Raw genomic sequence first — 12472 nt, 5'->3', positions numbered from 1 at the left:
AGAGAACGATGTTCCCACAGAGTGATGGGTTCTGACACAAAGCTTGGGATCTGACACACACATCTGTAGAGAGCTTCAGCGGGGCTCACCAGGTATAAAAAAAAAAAAAAAAAAAAAAAGTGAACTCCTTACACACCACAGGACAGGGAGCTCAAGACCAAACCTCTCACTCCGCATTTCCTAAAGCTGATAGCCTAGAGCAAATCCAGAACCATGAGGCTGCTGGTGTCTCTCCTGCTGGTCACGTTGGCCCTTTGCTGCTACGAAGGTCAGTATTGTTTATAGCCAGCCAGCACCAGCTTTGCTAAGTCCCATCTCTCAACACTAACATTTGCTTGTGGTGGGGTTGAACTGAGGGAATTTCGGTATTCTCACGTGTTTTTCCTGAGGCACGTGTTTTTCCTGAGGTTCTTAAGACAGCCTAATGTCAAAGCATAGTGGTTTTATTTTTCTTCAAAACGAGGCTGTTTGAGGACTGAGGGATGATTCTGTGTATGGCCCCTTCGAGACTGACCTGTATTTCTGAAGTCGTGGGTGTACTGGGAGTCTAGGCTCTATCCCTTCCCATCTACTTTCAGTTTAGGACAAATGTTTAAATTCTGTGAATTTCTCATGATTGCTGGTGCATACAGGTACAGCCACAGGTGACTATGATGAGGCTAAGCATATTCATGAGCAGGGCATTATCAGCTTTTTTCTACAGCAGAGACTGCAAGGTGTCAATTCAACCGATAGCTTTTGAACTCCTAAATTCCAACTCTTCCCATGTCGATAGGAGGGCCCACAGTCTAAAGATCCATGGTCTCTGAATCTCTGAATAAAACTACTTGAATAGCTTTTGCGATTCAGCACAGTCCTGCCTTGCATTCTGGGAATCTTAATAGCAACAGAGGTAAAAGCCGTGCAATCATTATTATGAAGAATTTCATTGATTCCAGATTTAATTCTAGCCATTCTTTCAACCATACATACATGGTATGTCATTCCTACCATGAAAAGGAAACCCAGTTACTTCTCATTTGACTTCTGAAATTCCTCCTGCCCTCCCATGTGGTTCCAGGCCTTACCCTGTCCAGCTACTTCCCACTGTATGATATTACTTGGTCAGAACACTAAGGAAGACTGTAAAATAAACCTTTCAGCCCCGGGAATGCCAAACCTTGAGAGCTTGATCTGTTGGGGACAACCGGTCATTCCAATTAAGATAAAGCTTGAGGCCTATGTGTTTATGCCCAGCATGAATTACACAGAGACAAGAGCAAAAGAAGAAAACTAGAAGCCCTTTGAACATTTTGAAATCCAGGGTATGAAAATTGGTTCTTCTGCACATCCCCACAATATGAAAAGGAACCAAATAAATTCATTTTCTTCCTCACTCTCACCAATAATCTGGGCATTAGTATAGAAGAAAATAGAATGTCCCAGTTTTCTGAAGAAGCTCTGATCTTTGTTAAAACATATTATCCCTAATTTTAGCTTTACAGGACAATCTGTATCTAAGAACATAAACTAGATCTGAATTAATTTTTATACCATTGTTATTGTTTTGATTCAGGTAATGGTTATTTGATGACAGTAATAGTGCAAGTAACAAAGAAAAAAATATACAATTTAACTTGGTCAACCATCCAAGTTGGCAAGAGCCAGGAGCCAATAGCTCATGCCTGTCTGTATTTGTGGCTGATTAGGAAGCTAAGATCTGAGAATTGTGGTTTGAAGCCACCCCAGGCAGAAAAAGTCAGTGAGACTCTAATTTCCAATTAACCCCCCCCAAAAAGCCATAAATGGGGCTGTGGCTCAAGTGGTAGAGTTCTAGCCTAGAGGAAAATACCTAAGGAACAGTGCTCAGGCTCTGAGTTCAGTAATGGCACAAACAATATCCAAATTTTGAACATCAGTTTTCCATAATTTAAGAAACTGCTTCTCTCAAGGTTTAGTTTTTTTTTATTTTTCACAAGAGTCTGACTCTATAATTTACCTTAAAATTAATGTCACATAGAAGATCCACTAATCTACTATCCAAAAACTAACAATGTACAGCTCCATTGGTGGGATAGAATAATTTTCCCCCAAATAAAGGGAAGGGAATTAAAGCCAGCTAGAGAAGCAGCCTTCAGAGTGAATATGCACAATTTTTTTTTTTTTGCAAGTGCTGGGGCTTGGACTCAGGGCCTGAGCACTGTCCCTGGCTTCTTCTTGCTCAAGGCTAGCACTCTGCCACTTGAGCCACAGCGCCAGTTCTGGCTTTCCCCATATATGTGGTGCTGAGGAATCAAACTTAGGGTTACATGTATACGAGGCAAGCACTCTACCTCTAGGCCATATTCCCAGCCCTGACGATGGGTAATTTTTAAGCAAAGTCAAACCAAGATAATGAAATCCTAGTTTTACCATTGCTATGGGAGCTTCGAGGAGACTCCTGGAATACCAGCCTGACCCTCTCTTTAGACAGGAGCAGGGAGCCCTGGTATTTCTTCCTCGTTTCTGGTGTCAGGTCTGTGTCAGTGGGAAAGTTATGGACTTCATAAACAAAATGATCTTTTTAAGCTCACGCCAAAGCCGACACCAGACCGTGCCCACACATTCTCGCTGAAAATTTCAACTTCTTGTTTGGCACTGAGAAGAGCCTGAGGAAGCAACTTGGAATCTACAATGCCCCTCCAGGAGCTCCGGAGGCTTTGCTGAAAGTGAAGGAATGCACAGACAACATGTCCATTAAGGAGAGAGTACTAGTTTCATTAGCACTGGTAATTCCTTTCTCCTTTATGCATTGAGAATTCTGATCAGCCCGGGATACAGGAACATGGCTGGTCTGTCGCCACCCCCTGGGGGCACCCAGAAGAGCAGGCACCTGGCTTTCTGTTCACCCATGGGAGGTTGATCTGAAGCTACAGGGAGGAAGCTGACTTAAACTGCTCAACCAAAGCCAGCGACGCACAGCCCCGGTGGTAGACCCGTCCTTCTCAGAGCACAGCCCTTCACGCTGTGTTCCCCATCACATCCCGAGAAAGACAAATTTGGCACCAGGAAGGGATCTTTCCGGGCTCAGCCTGGCTGCCTCTGCCGTGCAGCTTTCCTGAGGAGAGTGGAATGTTATGCAGAACATGGAGCATAGGAACAGGGAGCCAATGGGAGAGACAGAGCTAGCCACTGCCTGGGGCGGGGGCGGGGGGGGGGGGAAGGGGGCTTGGATTCCCGGCCTGACATAGTCTTATTCTTTCTTTTTTTTCATTTTTTAAAGTTATCTTTACAAATCCAATATATCTTGATCCATGTCACCCCTTTCGACAGTAAGCACCAGCCCAGAAACCACACGGACACACAGTCATGTAGAAGAAGAGAGCATTTTAATGCCAGCCGAGGCTGACAGGCTAGCTCTCCCCGGGGTAGATTAGCAGCCTGCTCTCAGGCAGAGGGTAGTTATACAGTACCAAGGAGGCTGAAGGCAGAAGGGGCTGGGAACAGCAAGTCTTCTGTAGTCACAGCTGAGCACGGCGATAGCAGAGAGCCGGGGCAGGACATTCCACAGGTGATTTATAGACAGGATGATACCTTCTCTAGCTGGACAGTAGAAATAGCCGTGAGTCAGCTCAGCTGGGATTTACTTGGTTTCTCCGTTGTGCATTGTTTGGGATGGCTGTTGAACTAGTCCAGAGTTTTCCTCACATACTCTGATTTTTGTGACTTCTGCCATCCAAAGTTTTTTGGTTTTTTTCTTGACAAAATTCCATGACTCTCTATACTTGTTATTATCATATCTCTAGAACCTTTTTGTCTGATCTCACTTTTTTTTCCTTCCCTTTTATTTTCAGGGAAAAGTTATAGTTAAAGGCTATTATGGTGCTAACTAAGAATATATTTTTCTGGCATCTACCACCATTCATGGATACAATCACATAACAAACCACACAGCTCTGAAAATTGGGATGCTTCAATAAATTACTTGCATTGCACCTTTCTATGTGTCTACTCTCATACAGGGTTTGGTCTTTCGTTGATAGTGTTTTGATTGTAAAGTGAACTTTCGGACTGTCAATAAATCTCTTAGTGGGGCAAAACCGCATGACCAATGGACACCAAATCATCGGGCAACAGAAAGGTAGATCTTTGTCAGGAATGGTTCTGCAATGCCATGCTGCTTTCTCCTTTCCATAGACAGTGGTGCAAATGATGGCAAAGGTAACCAGCAGTGATCACCTCATACCACTGGGCAAGGCCAAGGCCAAGTCTCAATACTGCCCCCTAGAGAGCATACAGTCTCTGACTATCTGCTTCTCTTCTATCTTACCCATTTAAACCATCAACCTGCCCTTTGGCAAGGTTCCTCCTATACAGAAAATAACCCCATTTTTAAATTGTTGTACTTAATTTTAACTGAATACATCTCAAATGGACTCTAGGGTAAGCTGTCACAGCCTATGGTCTCCCCGCCTCCACTGGTCATAGAGCTTGAACTCTGGGCCTATGGGCTGTCCCTGAGTCTCTTTGTATTCAAGACTAGTGTTCTACTGCTTAAGCCATAGTGTCGCTTCTGGCTTTTTCTGAGTAGTTTATTGGAGATAAGAGTCTCACAGACTGTCAGTCGCATTACGAGTGCAGTCCACCTTCACCTGTGCGGTCACCCCTCTGCCGCACGCCCTCATTCCCCCTCTCACCTCAGGCATGCTTTCATTCAAGCGGGGGGGGGGGGGGGTGCCTTCCAGGGAGAGTAATGGTCCTGGATGGCGGACCAGCGCTTCTGTCACCCCCGTGTTAGAGATTTCTCTGGCCTTCCTTCTAGGAGGGCTTTTCAAGGCAGGGAGCAGGAGGGCACCCTGCCTCGGGTCTGGGTGGGAGGTGGTCACGGGGATGGTCTTGCAGCGGTAGGGTGTCACAAAAGGACCCCCTGGGGAGCAAAGCAGCAGAAGGTCGGGTAGCTGAGGGCGTGGGGGTCACCGGCACTGTCATCTGAGACACCCAGGAGCCCCACCACTTAATGGTGACTGAGGAGTGAGGGCTTGGAGCCACGCCAGTGGACTGCCTAGAAATGGCCTGTAAATCTGCTTCCCCACACAGTGTGGTTTCCTCCGGAATGAGAACTCTGAACTCAGGCCTGATGCACTGTTGGGGATTATTATGGCCTTGGGAAGGCTGCCCTTCCACCAGCCTTGGGACAATGGAAGTCCCTCCCACCTTCTGGCCTCCACCCCTTGGGAGGTGAACACGTGCGTGCCACCATGATGGGGTTGTCCCGCCCACAAAGGAAGTTTCGTGATGTCTCTTGATGGATATGGTCCTTAGCCTATGACTGGCTACCATGTGTAACACTGAGAAATGCATGTTTTTCTAAAGTCTTTAAAGATCATCTTGAAGTAACTGTACAAATAGGTTTCAACTCAACATGTCCATGTATGAGTACAATGTATCTGAGCATTGTCACCCCGAGCGCCATTCCTGCTTTCTCTCCCAGCCTCACCAGTCCCTTCGAGTTACCTAGTGCATATGAGACGTGTGTACCTGGACTATAACACAATGCTTTTAACAGCCCATGCAGCCTTCCCCTAAAGGCATTACATTCTCTCTTGCTTTCTTCCTTACTTTCTCCCTTCCTTCCTTTCTTCCTTCCTTCTTTCCTTCCCCCCTCCTCTTCCTCTTCCTTCTCTCTCTCCCTTTCTCTTGCTTCTTTCCTTCTTTTTTTCTTCCTTCCTTCCTTTCTTCCTTCCTTCCTTTCTTCCTTCCTTCCTTCCCCCTCCTCCTCCTCCTCCTCCTCCTCTTCCTCTTGTCTGTCTGTCTGTCTGTCTCTCTCTCTCTCTCTTTCTTTCTTTTTTGGTGCCAAACCTAGGACTTGAACTCAGGGCCTGGGCCTTGTCACTGAACTTTTGTGCTCAACCACATTGAGCTACAGCTCCATTTCTGGCTTTTTAGTAATTAATTGGAAATAAGAGTTTCACAGACTTTCCTGCCTGGGCTGCTTTGAACCTTAATCTTCAAATTATAAAGGCTCAACCACTTCCTAGTATTCACTCACAGACCTTGCTGGATCAATTGCCTTATCAATCACATGCTTCAGAAATTGAAGGAAACCCCTAAAAACCCAATAAATGCCACAGGAAATCAGTTTAAAGAAACATGATCTTCCTCTCTCTGGGCCTGGACCTGAGTTGCGGCAACATGGCCAAACGCACATCGTCGGCATCGTCAGTAAATACAGCACCTGCTACGGTGCCTCACTCCAGAAGATGGTGAAAAAAATAGAAATCAGTCAGCATGCCAAGTACACCTGCTCCTTCTGTGGCAAGACCAAGATGAAGAGGCGAGCGGTGGGCATCTGGCACTGTGGTTCCTGCATGAAAACAGTTGCAGGGGGTGCCTGGACCTACAACACCACTTCTGCCATCACAGTGAAGTCTGCCATTAGAAGACTGAAGGAATTAAAAGACCAGTAAAAGCTCTACTATCTGAGTTTATCTCTACAATAAATGGGTTAATTTATATAACAAAAAGATACATGAATGAATTAGGTTAATGAAGTGAAATAATCCTTTAAAAAGAGCTCATAAGGCTGGGAATATGGCCTAGTGGCAAGAGTGCTTGTCTCGTATACATGAGGCCCTGGGTTCGATTCCCCAGCACCACATATATAGAAAAAGGCCAGAAGTGGCGCTGTGGCTCAAGTGGCAGAGTGCCAGTCTTGAGTAAAAAGAAGCCAGGGAAAGTTTTCAGGCCCTAAGTCCAAGCCCCAGGACTGGCAAAAAATAAAAATAAAAACGTTGATAGTTTTGCAGGAGTAACACTTGAACTCATAGACATGGGCAGAAACTTATTAAAAAGAGTCTCAGAGGCACAGCAGATAGGAGACTTGACAAATGGGATTGCATCAAAATAAAAGTTTCTGCATAGCAAATTACATAGTTTCTAAACTAGAAAGACAGCCAGAAGACTGGGAGAAGGTCTTTACCAGCAATATATCAGACACAGGCCTAATATCCAATATACAAGGAGCTCAAGAAACAAACCTCTCCCAAAGCTAATATAAACTAATTGCCAAATGGGCAGAGTTGCCAAGGAGAGACTTCTCACAAGAAGTAAGAAGGCCAAAGAAACACAGGAGGAAATTGCTCATCACGTCTGTCCATTAAGGAAATATAAATCAAAACAACTCTGAGAGTCCATCTCACCCCAGTTAGATTAGCCAACATTGTAAATTCAAACCACAAATGTTGGCAGGGATGTGGGGAAAGAAACCCTATTACACTGTTGGTGGGAATGTAAACTAGTATAGCCACTCAGGACAGCTGTCTGGAGGTTCCTCAAAAAACATAGATCCAGTGACCCAGCCATAGCACTCCTGGGTGTCTGCCCAGGACATCGTAAGCCAGGACACCATAAAGGCACTTTCCTATCCGTGTTCATTGTTGCACTATTCACAGTAGCCAAGTTGTGGAAACAGCCCAGAGGGCCTACAATCGATGAGTGGACCCAAAACATGTGGTATCCCTGCACAATGGAATTTCACATGGCCTTTAGAAAGAATATTAGTAATATAATCATTTGCAAGGAAATGGATGGCCTAGAACAAGTCATGTTAAGTGATGTAAGCCAAGCTCAGAGAGGTTTTCTCTCCTATGTGAAAGCTGGAGCTAAAATACTGGGACATGATAAATGATACAGGACTCTAGTATCCACACAGTGAGACCAAAGGAGGATATGCTTAGGAGAGACAGAAAGGCCCAATGCCTATGTGCATTGGATCATACAAAATAATATTTATCAGAATAAACTCTAGGATATGAAGAGGGGTTTTTTTGTAGTTTCTTTATATGTCTTTGAGAGTGTAAGAGGCACAAAAAGGAGTGAATTAAAAAAAAAAAAGACTGTGTTTTCTATGACTTTGTCTTACATCTTTTCTCCTTCCTGTATACATGTAATTCATACATTTGGTCTTCTGTTGTGCCCTCTAATTTCACTGGTCATTTGTATAGTGACAATTTCTTTTTCTGAGATATACTACTATTCTCCTTACAGCTTTTTAATCATAAAATTTGCCAAAGAGCTTGAACTCAGAAGGTCAGCCTCTCACGCAGCTATCTTGCTTACGGATATAGTCTCATGGACTTTTCTGCTCCAACTGACTTCCCCCACCCCCATGCTGGTATGGCGGCTTGAACTCAGGACCTTGTGCTCTGGCTTAGCTTCTTTGCACAAGGACAGCACTCTACCACTTGAGGCCCACCTCAGTGCAGACAGGACAAATCCAGGGAACACTGGACTGATAATACCCAGACGGGCCCATCCTGAAGTGTCAAAATAGCCTTGCCCACACAGAAGTTATTGTTGAAGAGGATGCTGGTCTACATGGGGTTGGCACTGTGAGAACCTCAGCTGGAGCCAGGAAGGGGGTACATCCTTGTCCACCTGAGTGAGGGAGACAGGCAAGCCTCACCTGACAGGTAAACTGGGGGGGTCTGGATCAGGTAGGGCAGAGGGTGGAGTACAGCCAGGGGGTGGGTATTCCTGAATGGGTCCTGCTGAAGCAAGAGAACCTGTTTATCTTCTCTGACCACAGGGTGAAGATTGGGCCCCATGCCATTCCTGGGAATATGAATGCTATTCACACCATCCCTCTCCAAGGTGAATGAAAATGACAGATGACCAATACAAGTAACTTTTTTTTTGGTGGCGGGGGGGGAGTGTTTCTTGAACTCATGGCCTGGGCATTGTCCCTGAGCATTTTTGCTCAAGGCTAGCACTCTACTACTTGAGCCATAGCTCCACTTGTGACTTTTTTTGGTGGTTGATTGTATGTGAATCCCCTGAACTTTCCTGCCTAGGTGGGCCTCAAACCACAATCCTCAGATCTCAGCCTCCTGAGTAGTTAGGTTTATAGGCGTGAGTCACTGACACCCAACTGTAAGTAACTTAAGGTTTTACTATCTTTTTTTCCAGTTTGTGGGGCTTGAACTCAGGGCCTGGGTGCTATCTCTCAGATTTCTTGCTCATGTATTCTACCACTAGGTTAAGATGGATTTAAAACATTTGGAGGTGCAGATACTGACATGTCCAGCCCATGAACACAGTAAGGAGATCCCATTTGTCATCTCTCTCTCTCAGCAATGCTTTGTAGTTTTCCCTGCACTGGTCTTATAGATCTCTTGTCAAATTTATTCCTCATGTTTTTATAATTACAGATGCTTCAATAATTCATCATCTCTATTTCTGATTACAGTTAACATATGGAAATATATAATAGTTTACATCTTGTATTCTGCAACCACACCAAACGGTTCTAACAACTTTCCAGTAAATATTATTGGATTTTCTACAAGTCAACTCAGGTTTGGCGTGGCTGATGCTGGCAATTGAACTCAAACTGTTTTGCATGCTAAACACAACACTCTACCGCTGACCTATTATCCCTAAGCCTGGAAGAGTTTAATTCTTCCTTCCTAATACATTCATTTTTCCTTAGTGCACCAGCTACAACCTTAACTATTCAGAAGAGTGGGTGCCCATGCACTGAGCCTGAGAAAGAACACATCCATTCCCCTGTTGGTACAGGTTTTCACTTGCACTCAAAAACCTCTTAAAGTACACCTTACTTTTCCAGTTTCTGCACCTATTATCTTAGTCCCAGTTCTCCTCTTGCATTAGTAATGAGGTGAGTGACACTAACTTTTGATTTTTTTTTTTTTTTGCCAGTCCTGGGGCTTGAACTCAGGGCCTGAGCACTGTCCCTGGCTTTTTTGCTCAAGGCTGGCACTCTCTGCCTCTTGAGCCACACTGCCACCTCTGGCCTTTTCTATATATGTGGTGCTGAGGAATCGAACCCAGGGCTTCATGTATATGAGGCAATCACTCTTGCCACTAGACCATATTCCCAGCCCAACACTAACTTTTGAGTGTGAAATCTATTTTGTCACGCTCGAATCGCTAAAACTATATGAGGAATTGACAGGCGTGGTGGCACAGACCTGTAATGCCAGCACTCAGGAGCGGAGACGGAAAGACAAGGACAGCCAAGGGTACATAGCAGGTCTGTCTCCCCCATCCCGCCCCCAACAGGGTGCTTGGTTTATGCGGGCTAATGGTCTACCTTCTGACATGTCTTTGTCTGGTTTGGGGCCAGGGCAATGTGGGCTTTGCAGAAGGAATGGAGGATTCAAAACCAACTTTCTTTTCCTCTCCACAAAAGTGTGGCAATATTCACTACAACTCTCTAGCCTCTAGTTTTCTTTGTGAGATTAAAATTCCAGTTAGGTCTTCTATTTCTTCAGTAAACGGAGATATGCACTTTTCCAATCTCATTTATATTGCTAGATTATTTTGTTTGGGGCTTGTATTGTTTTGCTCATTGTGTTTGCGACAGTGTCGTACAATGTAGCCAAGGCCGGCCTCTGACACTTCCTGCACAGCACCAATGGTAGCGATGCCACTGTCCCTGGACTCTGCAAGTGGGTGTCTCACTTCTGAGCACCTGACCAGTCCATCTAGAAGGCATACAATGATCTTGAATTTCTCAATAGCCAGCTTTGATTTTCCTAATTTTTCTTTTTCCAATATCAGTGGTTTCTTTTCTGCCACGGCTATTTCTCTTGAATTTGCTCTTTTCTAGTAAACAGTTCACTGATGAGGCCTTGCGTTCTCCTCATGCAAGCACTTGGGGCTGCAAACTTCCCTGAGTGTTGCTTTAGTTGCATTACGACACACAAGGTCCAACACAAAATCAATTGTATTTCTACATGCCAGCAAAGGAACAAAACAAACAATCAAAATCTGGCAAACAATACCATTTACAGTAACTCCAAGAGAATAAATATTTAACAAAATACATACAGTTTATGGATGGTGAAACCACAGTGCTGGCAAAGAAACCAAAGAGGCCAAAGAGGAGCTATGGGGCTCATGGGATGGGTGAAAGAATCATATCCTTTTCTCCAAAACTTATCTAAGGACGCAATGCAATTCCAGCCAAAATCAAGTGAAATTTTTATATAGATAGGCAAAATTCCAAACTGTACATGGAATGTTAAAACAGACTGTACCACCAGATTAAGACTTATTACACGGTCCTGGTGTCTTGACCAAGGAACACGTGGGAAAGGAGAAACAAGCATCAGTGGAGGAGGTAAGAAGTAGAAGCTGCCAGGCACTGGTGGCTCACACCTGTAATGCTAGCTTCTCAGGAGACTGTGTTCTGAGAAACTGGCCCAGGCAGGAAAGACCAGGAGACTGATTCATCAGCAAAAAACCTGAAAGTGGAACTGTGGTCAAGTGGTAGAGCACCAGCCTTAAGTGAAGGGATAGTACCCAGGTCCTGAGTTTAAGACCCAGTACTGGTACAAAAAAAAAAAGTCAGAAACTAGACATCAGTGTGGCTAATTCTTTCTTCCTGTCTTACCCAGTCCCTAGTACTCCACTACTGGGGTTTGAACTCAGGGATATGCCTTGATGAACTGAATTTGGACTAAGACAAGAGAAATCCAAAGGAGAAAAGGCAGTGTTTTAAACAAAATTTGCTGGAACAACTACCCATAAGTCACCAAACACAAACAAAACACAAATCTCACCCTTTAATAATAATAATATTTTTTAAGTAATTCAAGGTCATATATCAAGATGTAACATGTAAAATAAGCACACATTTAGAAGACAGCATTGAAGAAAACCTTTGGGATCTGGGGCTTGATAAAGATTTCTTAGACATGACATCAGAATATAAAGCAAAACATAGTAATAAATTGGTCTTAGTCTGTTCTGTGAAGGAAATTGTTCAATGAAAAGCAAGCTGCAGATGGAAGCAAATACTGCAGGGCCCATGTCTGACAAGACAGCATTCATAATACAACGAACACTTAAACTCAACAGTGAAAAAAACAACCCAAATTTAAAGAATGAAAGCACTGCAACAGATTCCAAGACCCAAAAAGATAACTGATGACCATAAGTCAAGAGGGCAAAGCAATCCAAAACCATGACATACCAGAGTGGCCAAAACAAAAAATACAATACTCATTGCCTTTCTGCTGAATGACTTTTTCTTAAGATACTACATAAATACACTTTACAAGAAGTGATGTTTTGGTATTGTGGTTTTAGACGGGACCTGCCTTTCAGTCTACGGCAGTCTCCAATAACATGTGGAACCAACTGGAATGAGATGAACCATGGAAAACTCTCCTTTCCACGGGCAGAGCCTTCTCAGCCTTCACTCTCCCATGCAGGGCCAGTAGTTCCTCACTTAAAGCACTCAAGCCTTTAGTTTATTTATCCTAGGTCAGGAGTTGGCAAACTTTTCTGGAATAAGTTCAGACAGAAAATGTTTCAACTTTTCAGGACACAAGTCTTCTGTTCAGTCACTGCTTGCACAGCTGGGGACAAGGGGTAAACAAACGGGCCTTTCTATTAGGTGTGTTCTCATCTAACTAGAACACTGATGACAGCCTGATTGGACCCACAGGCCAGTTTGCCAATCCCCATGTTAGGGGCTAGAGCA

General features: G+C 44.2%; 2 protein-coding genes across 2 annotated transcripts; both read left to right on the top strand.

Moving 5' to 3' along the window:
* Window positions 1-213: 213 nt before the first annotated feature.
* On the top strand, window positions 214-2774 carry LOC125362610 (secretoglobin family 1D member 2-like). Its single transcript, XM_048361428.1, has 2 exons — window positions 214-268; window positions 2548-2774. The coding sequence occupies exons 1-2, from the start codon at window positions 214-216 to the stop codon at window positions 2772-2774; spliced, it is 282 nt and encodes a 93-aa protein (XP_048217385.1).
* A 3429-nt stretch (window positions 2775-6203) lies between these two features.
* LOC125361797 (60S ribosomal protein L37a-like) lies at window positions 6204-6473 on the top strand. The gene has a single exon (XM_048360399.1). It carries the CDS (start codon window positions 6219-6221, stop codon window positions 6423-6425), a length of 207 nt encoding a protein of 68 aa, XP_048216356.1. The 5' UTR covers window positions 6204-6218; the 3' UTR covers window positions 6426-6473.
* Window positions 6474-12472: the final 5999 nt, after the last annotated feature.

This window comes from Perognathus longimembris, chromosome 13, assembly GCF_023159225.1.
Source record: "Perognathus longimembris pacificus isolate PPM17 chromosome 13, ASM2315922v1, whole genome shotgun sequence".
NCBI lineage: Eukaryota > Metazoa > Chordata > Mammalia > Rodentia > Heteromyidae > Perognathus > Perognathus longimembris.
Note: the sequence above shows the minus strand (reverse complement) of the source record. Positions and strands in the feature narration are given on the sequence as shown.

Bases quoted from the DNA above. Each gene is read 5' to 3' on its own strand.
- LOC125362610 (XM_048361428.1), top strand. From the start codon at position 214: ATGAGGCTGCTGGTGTCTCTCCTGCTGGTCACGTTGGCCCTTTGCTGC. The intron at 269-2,547 runs GTCAGTATTGTT...GATCTTTTTAAG, and splicing joins GGCCCTTTGCTGCTACGAAG to CTCACGCCAAAGCCGACACC.
- LOC125361797 (XM_048360399.1), top strand. From the start codon at position 6,219: ATGGTGAAAAAAATAGAAATCAGTCAGCATGCCAAGTACACCTGCTCC.